At 43.5% G+C, this 21,704-nt stretch overlaps 1 protein-coding gene across 1 annotated transcript; it reads left to right on the top strand.

The window, feature by feature from the left end:
* The first annotated feature begins 8,745 nt into the window (after nucleotides 1–8,745).
* On the top strand, nucleotides 8,746–13,256 carry neff1 (neuronal intermediate filament family member 1). The gene is made up of 4 exons (XM_015971920.3): nucleotides 8,746–9,621; nucleotides 10,744–11,061; nucleotides 11,794–11,918; nucleotides 12,085–13,256. Exons 1-4 carry the CDS (start codon nucleotides 8,878–8,880, stop codon nucleotides 12,443–12,445), a joined length of 1,548 nt encoding a protein of 515 aa, XP_015827406.3. The 5' UTR covers nucleotides 8,746–8,877; the 3' UTR covers nucleotides 12,446–13,256.
* The last annotated feature ends 8,448 nt before the right edge of the window (nucleotides 13,257–21,704 follow it).

Consider the following 21,704-nt stretch of genomic DNA (forward strand, 5'->3'; position numbering starts at 1 on the left):
ACTAAAACTCAAACTTCACTTGAACTGAATTTCACCCAATGAAAAGAAAATGTGTGATGCAGACTAGCCTGTGTTAACCTAAAAACACAAACTAACATGAATTAAGATGGAATCAAAGTTGCAAGAAGAAAATAGTTTAAATGTGAATAAAGGCAAAAACAGGGACTTTTTGAATGTTAAATAATTAGATAATTGGTATTTGTGTGAGTGTTAAATAACACACCAGCAGGTCTCTGCTCTTTTTACTTTAAAGCCAAAGGTTGCTCCAGCAGCCGAACCGTGCTGGACTCTGTAATTATCAGTGTGTGTGGGTGTGTGTGTGTGTGTGTGTGTGTGTGTGGGGGGGGGGGGGGGGGGGTTACATTTTATATTTAAATATTGAGTTTTGAGACACAATAAGTGTCATGCAATTGATTGGTTGTTAAATAATTATTTCACTGAGACACGGCTGGCGAGGTCTGTCATGTATTATGTACTGTATAAAGTATCGTACTTATGTCACGGTTTTATTCTACTACATATGAAAAAGAAACTGAACTGGCTCACAGACATGCCAAACACTGGAAAAAAGAGCAACTCCACCAAAACTCAGCACAACATACACTTAGCTGTTTAACCACCAAACCACTTTTGCTTTAAGGTCTGCAGGTTTAGAGCTGAAACTAACCTGCAGATATGTAAACAACAGATCATTCGAAACGAATAATGCATCGTAGAAGAGCTCGTGGTGAGTTTCATGGAGAACACGAACAGAATAATCCAGCATTTTCATGCCATCATTTGCTATTCAGATTCTGTGATTTCATCACTTCTGAAATTCTGCAGCAGCACTGCGCTGCGCCCGGCCAAGGCAGGATGAAGGCTGAAATCAAAGGATCGTGTGTGTGTGTGTGTGTGTGTGTAAGCAGATTGACCCCTCCACATGTTTGGAAGAACAATCTCAGAGGACAGAAAAGAAGAGTGTGCATCAGATTCAGATATGATCAGGCTGTTGGAGGCAGAAGGCGAGTTAGCCCACGGGGAACACGTGGAGCTCTTCACCTCTTTTTGTAAACTTCTCTTCCCATCCATTTCCACAGGTTCTCCACTGGATGTAGATCAGGGGAACATGCAGGATGCTCTAAAAGAGTGATGTTTCTCCTTGAAGAAGTTGTCCAGCAGGGATTGTCTTCTGTAGTGTTGTCCTGTTGGTGAACCCAGTCGTTGCCACACAGACAAGGGCCCTCAGTCTTGAGGGATGTTCTTTGCAGCATCTGGGCACAGCCAGCTGCTGTTTGATGCCTCTGCACCTCCTGAAGCTTCATCATTCCTCTGAAGGAAAGAGCACCCCAGGGTGTTATGGAACCACTCTACTGTAGCGTGTAGAAAACATCTGCCAGGGATGTTGGAAACCGTCAGGACCATCAAGGTTACATTTCTTTCCTTACAAAGTCCAAACAGTCAGTTCTGTGCCATTGGGGGGGGCAAGGCCTTTCAACACGTATTTATTTTAGAAGCTCTACAGTCTAAGATGCTGTCGGATGGTTATGGGGCTAAAGCCGGCAGCAGTTACAGCCTCAAGTTGGGTCCAGGATCATCCAGTGTCTTTACTGACAGTTAAATAAATTCCCTGCTCAGTCCTGGTTACAATGGTCTAACTCTTCCACTTGGATTTTTGTTTCTAAACCCTTAGGAGTCCAAATGACTAAGCTGAATACATTTAGATCAGCTAAAGGCTAAATGCGTTACCCTGCAAACAGTAAACATCGCATGGACGTGCAGATCATGTCTATATTGAGTCTGTCGGTCCAGACCGAGGCTGTAGGATGTCCAGACTAGGTGTTTGCACAGTGGGCAGCTTCAGGTTAAAATAAAGGATTGGCCAGCTAAAAACAGACAGTCACTGTTTACAAAGCAATGACTGCAGAGACAAAAGGTACAGAATGGGGATTGTACAGAAAGAAGTGTTAAATCGTGGGAGAAGAAAAGATAAAGGGAGGAGGAAATAAAAGGAAACGGGAAGTCACTCTGAATGCTGAATCCGAATTGAACTATAAGTCGCCTTATTTACTACATTAGTAATCTAAAAGGGTGCATGTGAGACAACAATATCTGCATCAAGGATTTTAAGGGAGAAAACAGCAGATACACTTGAGGCTCACCAGCTCATTATCTGGACAAGTATTCAGGATCCAGATAATAATAATAATAATAATAATAATGATGACAATAATAATAAAATTATTATTATTATTATTATTGTTATTGTTATTGCTATTATTATTATTATTATTATTATTATTATTATTATTATTATTATTATTATTATTATTATTATTATTACATTATTATTATTATTATTAGAATCATATATATATATATTTTTTTTTATTATACATTCTATTTGAAGCACCTTTCTAAAAACTCAAGGTACCTGTACAATGAAAGGAACATTCAAACAAGCACAACAAAAGTAAATGAGTTGTACATTTATAATAATGATCAAACATAAGATACAGGTAAATGGAACAGGTGAGTTTTGAGTTTAGCCTTGAAATGGTGAAGCGTAGTGGTGTTCCTGAGCTCAGCTGGCATATGAATTCCACAGGTAAAGGGGAGATCTGCTAAATGCCTGACATCTCGTGGTGACATGACGAGCAGCGGGATTATGCAGGTTGATAGAAGCTGAAGATTTGAGCAAGCAGGAGGTTGTGAATGGTCTTATGAGGAGTAAGATCTTGTAATCAACTCTGAATTTTATTGGTAGCCATTGAAGCTGCTGGATAACGGGGGTGATGGGATTAAGAGAGGGTGTTTTCGTGTTGATACGACCAGCAGAGTTTTGGACCAGTTGGGGTTTATGCAGAGATTTCCGTGGCTGGCCAAAAAGGAGAGAGTTACAATAATCTAGGCAAGAATTGACCAAGCTGTTTACTAAAATAACAATGAAGCGATTAGACAGAAATGGACACAAGTGGTTAATATTTTGCAAGTAGTAGTAAAATCTCAATTGCTGTGTCTCATTATAGTGATGAAGCCCTGGTGATCCATCTGTGGATAATTTATTTTTTACCAAAATGACAATTTCTCTTTTTAATCTATTGTCTTGAAAACCATTTGTTGTTGTTAGTTTATTGAAGGAAACAAAATTGTAATGGAGAGTCAAAAGAGTTTTTAGATCAACCAAATCAAACCAAGGGCAATGATGGCCATGAAAAAGGCTTTTTGCATAATATTGCCTCTGAAAATGGAAAGCAGGATTTGAGAGGGGAGGCAAACTACATTTTGACAATACACAATACACAGATCCAACCCTCTTTCTCCAGCGCCTTTCCCTAAACCATATCTTCAGATACAGAAACATTCAGACACGGGGTCTACTGTCAAGCAACCATGCAAAAATAACATTATCTTACATTTTAAATACATTTTTTGTTACCTTTTCTACCAAAAATCCCAATGTAATGCTCCTACGTAGCTGTAATTCGATACGGTAGCTAACATAACTAGCCAGTATTGTTTTTGGCAGCCATTTTAGTTTTAGTCTTTGGGTGTTTCTCAATATCAAGGCACCTGGCCTTGCAAGGCGAAGTCTTGCGAGGCCAGGCGCCTTGCTTACGAGGACGCTGTCCTTCCTTAGTCAAAGAAAGCGGTTTAATGGAACAGACTTTCATCACGTGACCGCGGCCTCCGCAGCGGTCACATAACATCATGTGACATGCGAGATAACTTTATATTTTTATAAGTATAAGTATCAATATACTTTGGGAGTATGGGGTACCAGGCCCTCTGATAAGGGCTGTGAAGTCCCTGTATGACCGGTGTCAGGGTTTGGTCCGCATTTCCATCAGTGAGTCGAGCTTGTTTCCAGTGAGAGTTGGACTCCGCCAAGGCTGCCGTTTATCACTGATTCTGTTCGTAACTTTTATGGAGAGGATTTCTAGGTGCAGCCAAGGTGTTGAAGGGATCTGATTTGGTGGCCTGAGGATCAGATCTCTGTTATTTGCAAATGACGTTATCCTGTTGGCTTCAACAGAACGTGATCTCCAGCTCTCATTGGAGTGGTTCACAACCGAGTGTGAAGCAGCTGGGATGAGAATCAGCTCCTCTAAGTTCAAGACCATGGTCTTGAGTCGGAAAAGGATAGAATGTCTTCTCCGGGTCAGGGATGAGGTCCTGCCCCAAGACCATCTCGGGGTCATGTTCACAAGTGAGGGAAAGATGGAGCGTGAGATCGATAGGCGGATTGGTGCTGCGTCTGCAGTGATGCGGGTGTTGTATCTGTCATGGTGAAGAGAGAGCTGAGCCAGAAGGAGAAGCTCTCGATTTACCAGTCGATCTACGTTCCTACCCTCACCTATGGTCATGAGCTTTGGGTAGTGACCAAAAGAACGAGATTGTGATTCCTGATGACGTATCTCATAGGCAACCGGGGTGGGACCAAGACATCAAGGCAAGGTTCCTTAGTATTGAGAAACTCCCTTAGTGATTTGGATGAAAATGCTTTTTAGTTTTAGTCCCATTTAGTTCTAAAAATGTGATTGTTTTAAATCTAACTAATACCTTTGTCAGTGCTGCACATTACCAGTCAAAGATGTGAAAACACTGGTATAACAGTCTTTTTCAGATTAGGGAGTTACTATAATTGATGCTTGATTTACACAATACTGTTATTATTGTTTTTTATGATTATTTGTCTCTAGTGCTTTAGAGTGTCATATTGTGCTCATTTCATGTTATCTTATCTGTACAATGTTTTTCTACTTTTGTGATTTGGACTAAGAGTCCAGAATAAAGTTTACTTGACTTGATAGAGTGTAACATGATCGCAGCCATATTGGGTGGGTTCCTCACTCTCCAACTTCAACTGGACTCAACACAGAGTGAGCAACTATGTCCATTTTTTTGTGCAGCGTATTGTTGCAACAACCGGCGCACAACTGAAAACAGATCACGTGGGATTACTGTTGAGTTTATAGCTTACTTGTTAGGATTTTATATTAGAACTCATTTTTAATCTTTTATATTTATATTTTAACAATCATGCCATACCATGTGTCTAATTTTGTGCAAAAACATCCTAAACAGTGTTTTTTTAGTTGGTTAAACACGTTTCCCAATAGAAATAAATGTACTGGGGACGAGTGGAGACCCATCCAAGATGGCAGCCAGCTGCTATGCTAGCTCCAATAGGCAGCGCCAGTCAGTCCACAGTGTGTCTACCTATACGATGTGGTCCTAACAGCACATAGCTATGTGTAGCTAGCCAGCTAGCAAACATCAGTGTGTATAGTTCATGTATTGATGCAGATCAGTGCACCAGTCAGTAGATTTTCACAAAAGAAAATAGTGAATTTTGCTTCTTACCACAATGAACACTTGGGACCATATAGAATATTCTACATAACATTTTAAATAGAAATAATAAAAACATTTTTGTTTAATTATTATTTTTTGAGTTTTCAGATTTCCATGTAATGTAAAAAGCCTTTCTGTCAATGTCTTAAATGCACAAATGTTTTTCCATAGACCTGCAGGGTAGTGAGTTATCCCAAGCCCACAAACTTTATATAAATAACCAAGTTCTGCACTTGAGCATCAACAATGATGTAAATGCATTTTCACTCAGGTTGTGTCCGATTTACCCCCGCAGCAGCACGTAGATGCTCATAAACAGTTAGATAACAAAGTAACATTTATTACTAAAGCACCTTTCACAGATAAAAACCACAAGGTGCTTCACATTAAAACAGAATAAACAAACATGAGAATAAGACAAGCAATAAAATTATGTAAAAGCAAGTTTAAAAAGTCAAGTTTTTAAGAGTTTTTTTAAACACTCAAAAGAAATCAGCACAACATAGAGAGAGGAAGAATGTTCCAGAGCCGCGGAGCCATAGCCTTAAAGGAGCCATCACCCGGGGACTTTAGGCGGGTTTTTGAGACCACCAGGTGCATCTGACCTTCTGATCTCAGGCAACGTTCGGGAGTGTAGATTTGCACCAAATCAGTCATATGTGGGTGCTTGACCATGTACGGCTTTAAAAGTTAAATATATGATTTCGAAATTAACTCTAAAATTCACAGGAAGCCAGTGGAGTGAGACCAGGTCGGGAGTAATGTGGGAATGTCTATGAACTCCCGTTAACAGTTGTGATGACCTGTTGTTAGGAACCAAGGAGCAGAATAAATAATAATGACATTCTGACTTTGAAATATTCATCTTAAATGTTTTTTGATAAAATGTGTCAGTACTGTAATTTATTTACCTTTTCTGCCCAAAAACGTCACGTTTTCAGGAAGTACATGGACAAGACGGCTTTTTTTATGTAGAACATTTCCTACACAAGGCAACTCAATGTGCTTTACAGAAACACGATAATATAAGAATATATATAAAGTAGCATCGTCACTCATGTTTCTGTTTACGTCCTGAATAAGGGCCTGGTTGAGCGACACCTGACACCTTTTAGTCTGACAGACTTCTTCTGGATTAGTTTTGTATAAACATTAGCATACTCTCATAAAAAAGACTTTGTGACGAGAGGTTAATTGTTACAAAATGTTCAAAAATTCTCAGGAGACTTTTGGAAATGCATGTTTTTGATTCTCCTTGTTTGCTAAGTAGAGTGTGTTTTAAATGCAACAAAAGAAAGGTCAGTAACACTTTGTCTCTACAGAAGCCGCAAGAACAAGTGAATGCTATGCATCCACCCCTTTACCCTCATCAAGGTTGGGCTGCAAAACTGACAAAACTTGTAGGAAAGGGAAGTCCAGAAGTCCCACTCCCACACTTACCACAAGATGTAGGGAAGGAGTCCAAGACCCCATCTGACACACTCCTTCCCTCATGCTCACACATAACCACATTAAACCTAAAGACACACAAGAATGTACGCCATACACCCACTCACACTCCCCATACACACCCTACTCACTCTGGTCCCAGTACTAGTGCACTAAGGGCATAACCATTCCTGGATACCAGAGCTTTATAGCATTCAAACACCTTGTGTTTCTGCATTACAGGCCATTTTGTAGAAAGTTTCTTAGTAATGTTTTTTACACTGAAATTCCTTGTTGTGACTTCAAAACGTTTGAATTGTGGCTTTCTACTGCCCCCTAGAGGTTATAGTGTAGTTGTGTTATCTGTAGCCACAAGTCTGCTGTTTCTTTTACTTCGACATTAGTGTGTGTGTGTGTGTGTGCGTGCGTGCGTGCGTGTGTGTGTGTGTGTGTGTGTGTGTGTGTGTGTGTGTGTGTGTTTCAACAAATTAGAACTTTTAACATGTAGTGTTGTTGACATTTCCACATTGTGGAAACAGTTGGCTGGTCCACACAATGACAAAATACTCTCAAACGTAGTTTTAGAGGTAGGGTGTGAATTAACTCGTGATTTAGATTAGGATTAGGAATAGAACAGCGTTGGGTAGGGTTAGGGTATGGATTAGGCATGGAGTCCCAAAAATGAATGGAAGTCAATGGATGGTTCGCACAAGGATACAGAGACAAGTGTGTGTGTGTGTGTGTGTGTGTGTGTGTGTGTGTGTTTGTGTGTGTGTGTGTGTGTGTGTGTGTGTGTGTTTCAACAAATTAGAACTTTTAACATGTAGTGTTGTTGACATTTCCACATTGTGGAAACAGTTGGCTGGTCCACACAATGACAAAATACTCTCAAACGTAGTTTTAGAGGTAGGGTGTGAATTAACTCGTGATTTAGATTAGGATTAGGAATAGAACAGCGTTGGGTAGGGTTAGGGTATGGATTAGGCATGGAGTCCCAAAAATGAATGGAAGTCAATGGATGGTTCGCACAAGGATACAGAGACAAGTGTGTGTGTGTGTGTGTGTGTGTGTGTGTGTGTGTTGTGTGTGTGTGTGTGTGTGTGTGTGTGTGTGTGTGTGTGTGTGTGTGTGTGTGTGTGTGTGTGTGTGTTACAGATCGAACTAGAATTTAATGATCCATGTAGCTCTGAAGCACACAAGCATGTTCTTCGATAGAACTTCATTTATGATGAGTTGGGAACAGAGTTGTTGCAGATGTTTATTGTTTGGGCTGAACGCCAGACAGGAGATGTGTTCAACAACTCTGGAGGCGCCTTGGTGGGTGTTTGGAGGTGGCGAGGCTGCAGTCTCCTGAGTGGGGGTTCTCCCTGACAAGGGCGTGGTTCTGGCTTCTGTCTGAATCAGCACCAAGGCCAGCGCAGCACTCAGTCCAAACCCACCTAACTCACGCAGGAAATAAATTCATCCGTACTAGATCAGCATCTGGAGTGGGTTGAACTTCATTATGATGTTTCTGCTTTGAGATAAACGCAGCAAATTTAAAACATCCCGTCACATCCCTTAATGCGGAGTTGAGGACAGCTGGATGCAGACTGCAGCACCTCCACCCTCTCTGCACATCGATCTCATCTGTAATTCTGCTGCAACAGCAAAGGAAAACTGCAATGACAGAACAGACCAACTGAGGAAACACGAGACACTGATGAGTGACACTCACCCCGGGATTGTGTTTGTTTTCATTTGAATCTTAATAAACGTAAATACTTTGACTACTGCGCTAAATGTTGATGATGGTGACCACGCAACTCGGTGATCCTAAGGAGGTGTTGTGTCTATGCTTGACTAAACGGAGCTGCATGAGTGAGCTGGTGTCAGGAGGGTGGAGGCTTTCTGCTGGACCTGCAGGTTTACCCTCATCCTCTGTTGCTGCTGCGTCAAATGATGCACCGCGGCGCACTGGCTATAAAAGCACCTGTCCTGGCCAGGCATCACTCGCATCTCACTTTCTCTTCCTCTCGCGCACTCACCATCACACACTCCTGAACTCCACACACACATACTCGTTTCTCTCTCCTGTAAAGCTGAGGCCGGACTCCCCTGGGTGAAGGAACCATGAGTTACTCCAGCGACATCTACAGCAGCAGCTCCTATCGGAAGATTTTTGGAGATGCCCCCCGGTCCGGACGCGTGGGTCTGAGCAGCAGCAGCAGCCCGTCCCGCCCGCATTCCACGGTGTACCGCAGCAGCCACCGCACCTATGGGTCCCCCTCCGTGGTCTCCTCCACCACCTACCGCCGGACGGCGGCACCCGGTCGAGTCTTCTCCATCCCGGACTCCGCCATGGACCTGACCCAGTCCACCGCCGTCACCAATGAGCTCAAAATCATCCGGACCAACGAGAAGGAGCAACTTCAGGGCCTCAACGACCGCTTTGTGTCCTTCATCGAGAAAGTTCATAATCTGGAGCAGCAGAACAAAGTTCTGGAAGCCGAGGTCACGCTGCTGCGCCAGCGCAACAGTGAGCCCTCGCGCCTGCACGAGCTGTACGAGCAGGAGATCCGCGAGCTGCGGGCACGCGTGGAAGAGCTGACACACGAGAAGAGCCAGATGCACATGGACTGTGTCCAGATGAACGACACGCTGGAGCGCGTGAGGGAGAAGCTGGAGGAGGAGAGCCGGCTGCGGGAGGAGGCGGAGAACGCCCTGAAGGGCTACCGTAAGGACGTGGACGACGCCACGCTCGCGCGCCTGGAGCTGGAGAAGAAAGTGGAGTCACTGCTGGACGAGATCGCCTTCCTCAGGAAAGTTCATGAGGAGGAAGTGCAGGAGCTGCAGGCGTCCCTGCAGGCCACGCAGGTGATCTCTCTCTCTCTCTCTCTCTCTCTCTCTCGCTCTCTCTCTCTCTCTCACACACACACACACACACACACACACACACACACACACACACGCACGCACGCACGCACACCTCAGTAAGATGCTATAAAGTTGGTGCTTTTTGCAGATTTCAGTCACTAACGTCTCCCTTGAGCCTCAGCAGTCAGACCACCGTCCGTTTTCACACGAACCAGCCGACTGATTCGACTCTTTCGGGGTTTGATGCGTCATTCTGAGTCCTCACGAACCGGGCACTGCGCACTGGAAAATTGATGGCACTGCAGTTCCGTTTCAGCACCACGCGCTGTCCCACGAGAGTCCCTGCAGCAGCGCCCCCCCCCCCCCCCCCCCCCCAAGCATTGAGGAGTTTAGGACAGTGCCTTTCCTTTACTCCCTCATTTGTTTCTCACATATCAAGCAGAATAAAACAAAAAAATCAGAGTTATGCAGTTTTTTACTCTCAGTAAGATGAACAGACATAGATGATGTCATTCTGGGTGAGGAGGAAGGGCAGAGAGTGAGAAAATGCCGACTAATATTATTTTTTAATCCAAGGGGTCCATGTGAGCGACAGCAGCAGAACAAACTGCGGTGAGGAAAGCAGCAAATTCTAGATAAACGGAGCATCTCTAAGTTATTATGAGTGACTGTTGTAAGCAAACCTCCAACTCTCAACTTCAAGTATTTGCCTTGCAGGTCTTGCATGGTTTGTTTAATGTTGCTGGTTGCTGGGTAGATTTCTCTTGGGTGCACGTGAGACTCCAACAGCACAGCTTTCTGCTGCTGAGAAGTCTGAGTCAGCAGGCCATGTGTCAGTCCAGGAACAGCTCACTGGACTCAATGTCAGTTCATCAGCTCACCTCATAAATCACAAACATTCAGGTATCCTATCATCTCAACCAGACATCTCAGTTTCTCACGCAGAGGATCCTTCATTTGGGTCATTTTGAAATCTACCTTGTGTTTTCTGTCAGTGACAACAGAGACTGGCAAATATTTAAGATAATGAAACAACTTTGAACATCTTAGGACTTCAGCATGGAATTAATGAAACAACTTTGTTTCCTTCCTCTTTTGGGGGAAATTCTTTGCTGCATCAAGGTTTCTGTGGAGATGGACATGAGCAAACCAGACCTGGCTGCAGCCCTGAAGGACATCCGAGCCCAGTATGAGAACCTGTCAGCCAGGAACCAGGCGCAGGCAGAGGACTGGTACCGCTCCAAGTTTGCCACCGTGACCGAGGCTGCTGCACGCAACCAGGATGCCATCAAGCACTCAAAGGAGGAGCTGAGCGAGTACCGCAGGCAGGTGCAGGCCCGGACTCTGGAGATTGAGGCCCTCAGGAGCCACAATGAAGCCCTGGAGAGGCAGATTGCTGAGATGGAAGATCGCCACAACAATGAGATTGGAGAAATGCAAGTAAGTAATGGGCCATTCCCATCTGTACCGGGTCGGCCCGGGCCGGGTAGCGTAGGTTGTTTACATATCTGGGCGGCCTGGTATTTTTCCGGGCCAACCAAGGCTCATTCTCAGCCCTCTTCTCGAGGGGGTCTGCTTCAGGCCGACCAGGGCCAACACACCCACTGCTGACAGCAAATTCACACCTTCCATTAGAGCAAGCCTCTGATTGGTGGGCAGAATCAGCCCACATGGGCTTAAGACAAGGATGTGTGGAATCAACCGGGCCAGGCTGGGGCCGACTGGGGCTACCCGGCCCGGGCCGACCCGGTACAGATGGGAATGGCCCATAGATGACTCAAGGGCTACAGATTTGAATTTTATAAGTTTTAGTAAGTTTGAAGGTTGCTTGAAGGCACCATAAAGTCTTTGCAGGCAACATTTAGTTGAGCTGTTAAGTGCCCGCATCATAACTGGAGGGTTGCAGGTTCATGCCCTGCTCAGTCTGTGGCAGCTGTGTCCTTGGCCAGCCTGCTTCACCCTGCTTGCCTGCTGGTTGTGGTCATAGGGGCCGGTGGTGCCTGTGTACAGCAGCCTACCTACAGCTCATCACCATCAGTGTGTGAAGGCGTGGATGGCCGGTGTGTTGTAATGCACCTCGGGGGGTTGTAGGACTCTAGAAGGTGCTGTACACCTACTGGCCACATTACATTAGACTGATAGATGGTGTTTTATAATATAATGTGTTTGTAGGATACTATTCAGCAGCTGGAGGCCGCGCTGCACAGCACCAAGGGAGAGATGAGTCGTCACCTGCGTGAATACCAAGACCTGCTGAATGTCAAGATGGCTCTGGACATCGAGATCGCCGCCTACAGGTTTGTTAAAAAAGTCATGATCATTAACGTCTTCTGGTTTTGCATCTAGTCGGTTGTCGGGAGATTCCTTTTTAAAAACAGGAAAGATTGAGTCCCTGCAAATAATAAAGTGATCTGATTTAAAACTTTTGGAATCCAGATGTCTTTTGCTTGTATGTTTATGCAGGAAGCTGTTGGAAGGCGAGGAGTGCCGTCTCAGCTCTGTGGGCGGAGTCATGGTCCAGTCCGGCTATCCGGGCCTGTCCTACACATCAGCACGCACCTACTCCCTCGGAGCTTACAGGAGGCCCAAGCCTGACGAGGAGGAAGAGGAGGCAAGAGAGGAGGAAGAGAAGGAGGAAGAAGAAGAAGAGGAGGGAGAAGAGGAGGGTGAAGAGGAGCAGGAAGAAGGTGAAGGTGATGGAGAAGAGGAGGAGGTGGGAGAAGAAGATGAAGAAGAAGAAGAAGAGGAGGAGGAGGAGAAGCCAAAGGAAAAGGAGGACAAGGGGAAAGCGAAGGAGAGCTCTAATGGGAAGAACAAGAGCTAAACAGCTTGTGTCGTCATCAGTATGTCATTCCACATCCCACCTGTCTCTCACGGGTCTGGTTCCTGTTCACCACATCTGTGTCTCACACTCACAAACACACCTGTGCACTCCAGATGCCTCACGCCTTCTGTGTTTTTCCTGTTTGCTGTTCGCTCTGCAAATCAGATGTTATTAGTTCAGATGAAGAAGTGGCTTTAGAATGGGAAAGTGGTCCCCAGCAACAGTAGAGTTCAGATCTTCACCAAACTCAGCAGACAGTCACGATGGTGATTTTTCATCTCAGAGCAGAGAGCCAGACGAGAGCAAAGCTTCCTGTCAACAGTAAATGTGCCATTAACGATCCATTTTCACACTAAGAGCAATCACAACTTGAACGTAACTAATATCAGCACACAGACTTAGAAAAATAACGCACAGACCTGGGAGCACGAGTAACAGCTAGTCCCACTTTTATGGTGCTATTTGATTTTTACATATAAAAGTTGGGGAGGATGAAAAAAGATGTGAACTGTAATTCTAACACCATCGTTCTCCCGGCAGGTCACTCGTCTCCGACCACTTTCTTTTGTTTAATTGCAGCACTTAATGGGAGAGAAAATGAAAAAAACTAATATCTGTGTGCAAACATAAATGAAGTGTTTTTCAGCTGTTGGGATGGAGACGAGCTGTCTCTCCTTTATGTAGAAATGCATCTTTGTGACTGAAAACTGTAGAGTGGTAGTTACTGCTATGTGTAATTTTGGGGGAAATATAACCAATCCCTTGATTCTGTTGATTCATTTGTCAAAGAACTTCCATGCACCTTATTTATTTTGAGAAACCTCGTTTATTTACTTTCTCTCTCATTCAACGCCGTGGTCTCTTAATGAATTTAGATGTAGAGGAGGTGATGGTCAGACAGCTGATGGGTTATAATGAGTTGTAACTAAGGGCTATATTCTCCGTTCCCATCCACCACGTTTCTCTCAGATGCTTTAACTCCTGCGATTCTTCATCTGTCCTCCTCCGTCTTGTACATTTTTTTGACAAATGAATCAAGCGACAGGTTTGAATGCATGGCCTGACATCTGGAGCTTGAATATTTGCTGGATGAGATACTTTTGCTTGTTGTGTGCTCAAATAAAATCAAAACAAACAAAAAAAACTTGCCTTAACCATGAATGAAAGTTAAAATAAGACATGTTTCCACCCACATCTCACTTCCTCCTGGTTAGATGGAGGAGTCCTGACACTTTCCAGAGTTTTCGGCAATACGACTGTGACTGTACATGCTGCTGTTTCATGGAGTGATGTTCCTCTCAAAGCCAAATAAAGACATTTATTAAACAAAAATAAAAACGCTGTTTTTTGTGAAAATGTCAGATGTGACTTAAGATTGAAAACGTGAAACATAGTAATGTCCAAAATATTAAAAGTAAAAGAAAAAACTACAGGTGAAGATGCTCAAAGTGATTTATTGTGCTAAAACAACCTTTACATGACTTGGACACGGTAATAAAGGCTCACAGCAGCAGAATACGCCCAAAGCCCTGCAGGTCCGTTGGTGTTGTTCACTGCTCACGTTCCATGATCTGACTTCTCCAACAGCCCCTGGTTTTTTTCGCATATATTTTGTTTACTCATCGTTATTCACCACGGTTTTCTGAGTTGTAATTAATTCCACTATTTGCACTTCTCCGCCATAGGCTGCTAGGAGAAAATACTCTGGCCAAACTTTGGCTGAGCAGGAGGAAAGGATCAAAAGTCTCAAATTTGGAAGGTCCTGAAAGTGACTCAGCATATTGTGACCTAGGCCAAGGTTCTGTTTTGTTTTGTGTTGTTTTTGGGATAACTGAATCAGTAGGTCTTTTTGCTCCAAGGAAAGGCCCCAGCACCTTTACCATCTTGGCCCCTGACTTGTCATCAACACCAGTCTATGATTCTTGACAGAAAGCCCATCAGGATCCACACGGATTAGAGCATATGTCCAGGTACCAAGTGACATAGTTCACTGGGTCCAGAGGCACACGTCTCCTGCTCCATCACTAGGGATCAGCACAGCTCTTGCCTGCATGGTCTTTCTTTGTCCTGATGCACCCATCTCACACAGCATCCAACCCCTATGACCATAAGACCAACCCCAGCATCTGATAGCCACCAACGTATGAATGCAAATGAGCCAGCCCAGAGGACATACCTGAGCCCACATCTCTCCTGCCTTAGCTTACCTTTATTGACTGCATGTTAAATTCAGAATAGATTTTAAGATCCTCCTTCTCATATATAAAGCTCTTAATAAATAAGTACCATCATACATCAGTGATCTGATTGTTCCATATAATCCGAACAGAGCTCTCAGACTGCAGGTTTACTGGTGGTTCCTAGAATATTTAAAATATGATGGGATGCAGATCTTTTAGTCATCAGGCTCCTCTCCTGTGGAACCAACACCCGGCTTTAGTCTGTGAGTCAGACACTTGCCTACTTTTAGGACTATGCTTAAAACAGTTTTATTTGAAAGGGCTGATGTTTAAATTCTGAATGATGTTAGCCCAGGTGTGGTCGAGTGGGGGAGTAGAGGGAGGCGGAGTGTACTGCAGGAAATACAGACAGTAAAGACAGGTCCCCCTGGCCTTGTCTCCAACATGCCTCCATCTAAAAAGCTAGGTTATCCTGAGTTATTTCTGTAGTTTTGATTCTATAGGCTTGGGCTACTGGAGGACTCACAGACCACTTTCCACACTCTGCTACTCTTTTCTACCACTACTCTCCAGTTGCATTATTTCCCATTTTTTCAACTATTAACTTTATGTTCTCTCTAAGTGTTTTTCTCCCCCAGAATAAGCCACGCTACACTCTGCTGAGCTAGTGGGGGGCCACTGGCTGGCACATTGCTGCCAACCACTAGACATTCTCTCTCTTCTGATAATAACATTTTACTTTCTTTAACACAGAATATGCTACTACTAGTTCATCTGTTGAATTAATTACAGATTCACTCAAATAAAGACAATAAGGTTTATTGGTTATGAAACAGAATATCTACTAGGAATCACAATGTTTGCAGCCAAAGAGACACCACTTGGTTTAAATAGATGTGGATAACATTGTTGGTACACTTCGGTCAATGAACGAAAAACCCTGACCCTAACCCAGTGGTCACAGGAATTACTTGAAACTGACAAAAGTAAAAATAAATAAAAATTCCATGAAATTTAATGAATGAAAGTCAGACCTTGCTTTGCTTCAACTGAATTATTTAAAAAACAAAATTTATGGAACAGGCTTGGACAAATTTTTTTGTTGCACAACCATTTGAGGCAATCACTGCAATCAAATGATTGCTGTAACTGTCAACGGGACTTCTGCATGTGTCAGCAGGTATTTTGGCCCGCCCCTCATGAGCAAACTGCTCCAGATGTCTCAGGGTTGAAGGGCGCCTTTACCAGATGGCATGTTTCAGCTCCTTCCAAAGATGCTCAATAGGATTGAGGTCAGGGCTTCTAGAAGGCCACTTTAGAATAGTGCAATGTTTTCCTCTTAACTTTAGCACCATGAGGGAAAGTCACACACACATTGATGGATACATTTTGCCTTCAGACTTCTCTGTCACCTGGGGAGTGTTGCAAGTACAGTGCATTTACCGTTGTGTTTATAATGTGTTTGTTGTATTTCAGAGACTTTTTAACACAGGTTGAACATGTGTGTGACCACTTCACAAAGCTGGTCCGCACAGTCTTTGAGCAGTCTGGGATTCATCCCCTCAAGTCAGCAGTAGCTCAACAGGTTGAGTGGATTGTCCAGTAATCGGAAGGTTGCAGGTTCGATCCTGGCTCCGGATGTCCATGGGCAAGACACTTAACCCACCTTGCCTGCTGGTGGAGGTGGTGGAAAGAACCAAGATCATGTGGGACTTTCAGATCCAGACCAAAACAGGTCAAAACCATTTGCATAATAAATTACATAACCTTCTAATATTTAGCATGAATTAGCATGTTTAATGCCTTCAGAATTCTTTTTTTGTCCGTCCAGTTCCAGTCACATACCAGCTTCATTGATCCACGGGCAGCAATCAATACCTCATGAGCTATCATCTGTATCAGGAGTGAGAAGATGGGATGGGCTAAGATGGATAGCAGATGCCAGCACAGGCCCACAGGCACAGCTGCCAACTGCTACAAATGGATCGCAGCTTCATACTATATGGAGCTAAAACAACATTTTCAGGGACCAGTGACAGAAGATCAATAACCAGTCACAGCTGAACAGAGTTCAGAGGTATGGTGTGAGTTAAGTTTTAGTTAAGGTTAGGAATAGATCAGCATTGGTTATGGTTAGGGTTGGGGTAGCGGTTAGGCATAGTGGACTCACAATAATGAATGGAAGTCAGTGGAGGTCCTCACTATAATAAAAAGACAGGTGTGTGTGTGTGTGTGTGTGTGTGTGTGTGTGTGTGGTAGAACCATAATGCAAGAGCATTATCAGCACTAAGCTACAATCATTAAAAGACAAAGAAGCAGAAAAACTGCAAGGCCTAGCACCCCTGCTGTCAGACAGTAACACACAAGAGCTTCAGGATAAGACAATACAGAGTGAGACAGCTGTTTCAGGACACTGATTTTCTCCATTAATGCCATTAAATTTAATGAACATTTGCCCATCTTAATCTGTTGTTTTTCATGTCTCACCATGTGCATTGTTTACCCTCATTAGGACTGGACCCCTTTCACCTTCAAACCACAGATTCAACAAGGTGCTTGAAAACCTTCCTCAGAGGTTTAGGTCCACATTAACATGACAGCATGACACAAAACTAGAGCCATATATGAACAGCTACACTATGTTAGAACGTTGTTTAGACAAAAAATGTTTAATCAAGTTTGTTTTCCAAATTTGCTATTACACCTTTAAATCTCCATTTGATGCTCAGTTTGAACTTCAGCTAATTGTTTTCACCATGTCTAAATGTATGAATACGTTGAATCAATGTCATGCACTTTGCTGGTTAGATATTTGTGTAGACAAGCAATTGAAAGCTCTGTCCACTGTCTACTAAAGAGAAGACATATGGGTACTTTATACAACCCATCCATCTACTTTCTGCTTCTTAGCCAAGGCTGGCTGCATGGTAACAGATCCAGGGGAATCCCAGACATCTGTAGCGGGGTTAATCTACATACTAGGATTTAACACTGTTTGCTTCAGTTTGGTTAGATCCTGAGAAAAGATCGGACATTAGCATATGCACTTATATTGTGCACAAATATCTAGGATATTAATGCAATCAATAGAAATTCATACACTAACTGTCTTGGGCTATATTTTAATCCAAAGATTAATGTTTAATTTAAGATAATTAAATTTAATAGCAAAAGTTTATGTATTGAATCAGAAGTTAAAGGAATCTTTGCTTATTCAACAACCAAAATATACACCATTCAGTGTTTCATTTCAAAGAAGAGTATGAAAAGTCTCACCTTTACGTTAATATTGTTTTATTAGACACACTCCACTTTGAACTGCACCAATCCAGCAACTGCTGCATTTTAATAACTAGTATTAATGGTGAATACACCAATATTTGCACAAGAATAATTTCTGTTTTAAACTCTCAGTGACTCACTTTGCAGGGGGGATTTGGCATTTAATTTTTCTTGTCGTCTGGAAAAACATCTCCTTCTGCTCCCCTTTATTTGACTTTCTGTCCCTTTATTTTGGTCCAAGATCATTACTGGGCTGGCCCGATTAAACACGTTCTACACCCCTGCTTAGTAGACTTAATGAAGTATTTTTAGGCCAGTATAAAAATGACTGAAACACAACATTTAAATATTTGGCATTACTGACCAATATCTTTGATTGAATTTATTTGTTAAAAACATCAAGATGCATTAAGCTGGGCGGACACTGTGCGACTTTTTCACTCATAGCACTCAGCTTCAGCTCAAACCCTACGGCTTCCTCGCAGGGCAGATCTCACGATGTGTTCACACTGTACAACCCAGAAATCGGATGCGACCTGACTGCTCACACTGTACGTCTGGTAGCAACACGTCAGACCCAAAATATATGCTAAGAATAGCAGTTTTTACACAACATGTCAGACTTTTTTGTCTTGGTTTGCCTGTTGTCCTTCAGGAGTGCTGCAGACACACAGGGATTTATGGGGTTTGGATGAGGAAAACGAAACCAATAAAGTAAATCTGTGTCTTGTGATCAGTTTAATTTGACATGAACACGACAAACACGCTTTATGGACAATCACTGTGAGTAAAAGATACGTGTAGAAATAAAAACAACGTGTGTTAATAGGGAAATAGCGGGTGAGCGGCATTGATGCATGATTGCACATGCGCCGTGAGCGGTTCTGGTACTTATTGGGTGGCAGCCGCTCGTTGCACCGCTTCAACCCTCACGAGGGACAAGCAAAATATCAAACACTCCAGAAGTCTGTGCGAGCTCACGATTGCTGATCGGTAGCTGGTCACGTGGTGTTAATCGCCTCTCGTAACCCCCTGTACACTACACGACGCTCAGCGCAAAACTCGCCCCGATTTTGTGGATTCTCGCACGAGTGGAAAATCGGCTCAAAAAAGTGAAAAAGTCGCACAGTGTACGCCCGGCTTTATCCGTACGCTCATCCCTAGCTGTAACCACCCTGCCCTGCCTCCTCCTCCTTGCTGCCTGCCGGCTGTGATCACAAGCAACAACACAGTAGTTCCCGTTGCTTCTTCGGAAAACAGCGCAAAAAAAAAAAAACTTGGGATCTTGTAGGCGTGGCGGTGGGATTTCAGCGTACGCCTATGTAAGGGAAACGCTGGTAATAAACAGTAAAACAGTTTATTAAATTATTTTAAAATTATTATTTTAAAATCTTGAAGTGTCCTTCATCTTGGGACGGAACAGCAGCCAGATAAAGATGGTGTTTTGCAGACATCACGGCTCCTGACGGGTTATCTGTGGGACAAAGTTACAGCTTGACCCAGCTGGGAAAATGTGACCTTTGGGTCACAAATATGAGGCCCACTCATGACGCTACACATCCATCTCCCATGAGACACTTTTCACCTCTTCCTGGGGGATCCCAAGGTGATCCCAGGCCAGACAGGTTACATAATTTACACATTGTCTTCAAAAGCTTAGTCCAGTCACTCTGCAGAGAGGGCTTTTTCAACTACTTGTATTTTGGGACCTTATTCTGTCTTCTGACCAAAGATAGGGGTCGGAATGAATGGGGAACTTTCATTTCAGTTCTCCTTTTACGTGATGGTTCTGAGCAGCTCTCTAATTACAGACAAACCTCTGATCCATCAGCTCATCTCTTGCTCTTTCATGATGCGCAAGCAAGACACAGAGACACTTAAAACACCAAAACACTTCAGGCAGAGACAACTCCAACACAGAGGGATCACTGCTCCTTCTTCTGGTAGAAAACTGCAACTTCTGAACCAGCTGACACTCTTGACTGCAAGCTGCCTCAGGGCTCAGTGAAGGTCCTCAGGAGGAACAGAACCACAGAGGTGTGTCCAAGTCATTGCTTTGCAAGTCACAAGTAAGTCACAAGTCTTTCCAGTCAAGTCTCAAGTCAAGTCCAAGTCAAAGACAACCAAGTCCAAGTCGAGTCCAAAGTCAATAATGTGGAAGTCCAAGTCAAGTCCAAGTCCTTAACTTTAATTTTTCAAGTCATAATCAAGTCATCTGTCCAACTTCAATTTAATGACTATGATAATAAATAAATTCCAGAAATAAAGCTGCTTAAAGCTTCATTTATTTCCACAACAAGCAGAAAGTGAAACTGATTATAAACAAAGAGCTGCTGCATGTAGCTGTACAAAAATCAAACCCAGAACGAAGTCTGATTTATGGTGTTTGTCCATGTTGTGCCACTTTTGTGCTAAAATATCAAATATGCTCAAGTCATCATCAAGTCAACAGATGCAAGCCAATTCAAGTCGCAAGTCATTGGCGTTCAAGTCCGAGTCAAGTCGTAAGTCTTTATTAATTTTATCAAGTCAAGTCAGAAGTCATTTGAAAAAATTACTCAAGTCTGACTAGAGTCCAAGTCATGTGACTCGAGTCCACACCTCTGCAGAACCACATCATCTGCAAAAAGCAAAGATACAGTTCTGAGGTTCACAAATAAGAAGCACTACAATTACACCTTTGGGTCCTGCCACACACAAAACATTCAAAGAAGACGTGAACATCCTTGTATTTGTAAACCATCTAAGCCTAAACTTGCTACATCTCTGCTCGGTGCCATTGAAAAACCAGAAGGTGCTTCTGATCACGCCCTGGATGAGGAGAAATGTCATTGAAATCTTGCCCAATGGAGCCTCTACTATGCAAGTCTGTGCTGCTCCTTTCATCAGCAGTCTGAACCCAGTCTCACTGAGACTCATCTCCCTTCAGTGTCACCAGGAGAGTTATGACTCAGCACGGACCTCTACGGGAAGAGTGTATTTAGTAGTTTGATCAGCTCTACCACAGCTGCGTGGGCTGGTGGCTCTGATGGACAGCCTGTGAACTTGTCCTTCATGTGGCCGTGTAGATGTTGAACTCAGCTATCAGCACAGTTTGTTGTTGTGCAGGTGAATATGTGATTGAACTGCTCCTCTTCCTCCCCCGTCCTCCTGAGACGATTAGTTAAAGCAATAAGTACCGTACCACAGCATTGTACACTCTTGTTCCTGCAACTGGGAGTTTACCAGCATGCAATTAAATTTCTTCTCAAGGGACTTAAATGCATGAGTGCTGTTAAATAATCTCTAAAGAGTTCTTTTTGCTACAATCTCAAACTTCCTGTGTTCACTCCTGGAGGGATTTGAGGCTGCTCTTTCCAGTAAACTGTGTGTTTCACTTCACAGCTTCCAGCTCCCACCAACAGGAGTGTACCTTTTCTGAAAACACTGAGAAAAAGTTAGTGCTGAGCACTGGTTGGCTTCTGTCAAAGACATCGTTTCATTTACTGTTTCTAGTCCTCTCTTCATCCTTCTGCCTCCGTCTGTCTGTGTCTCCCTCTCCTTCTCCCTCAAACTCTCGTTGCTATATATAGACTTCTGCATTGCAGATGTCCCAGAGCCCTGCAGTTCTGGAGGAGCAGCTGAGGAGTCCCAGCCAAAATTTAGGCTGGCAGAGACTTAAACCGAAGGAGGCCAGGAGCAGCAGTCTAACTTTGCAACACATGAAGAGAGTCACGATATGATGGGACTGGTCACGACGTGCAAGTACAGGCGAAGCATCACACTGCAGCACGGATAAAACAGTTCCACTGGAAACA

The sequence above is a fragment of the Nothobranchius furzeri genome, chromosome 17 (genome assembly GCF_043380555.1).
Source record: "Nothobranchius furzeri strain GRZ-AD chromosome 17, NfurGRZ-RIMD1, whole genome shotgun sequence".
NCBI classification, from domain to species: domain Eukaryota; kingdom Metazoa; phylum Chordata; class Actinopteri; order Cyprinodontiformes; family Nothobranchiidae; genus Nothobranchius; species Nothobranchius furzeri.

Excerpts from the sequence above, each read along its gene's own strand:
- neff1 (XM_015971920.3), top strand. The coding sequence starts at position 8,878 with ATGAGTTACTCCAGCGACATCTACAGCAGCAGCTCCTATCGGAAGATT. Across the intron at positions 9,622-10,743 it reads CGTCCCTGCAGGCCACGCAG|GTTTCTGTGGAGATGGACAT; the intron begins GTGATCTCTCTC and ends TGCTGCATCAAG. Across the intron at positions 11,062-11,793 it reads ATGAGATTGGAGAAATGCAA|GATACTATTCAGCAGCTGGA; the intron begins GTAAGTAATGGG and ends ATGTGTTTGTAG.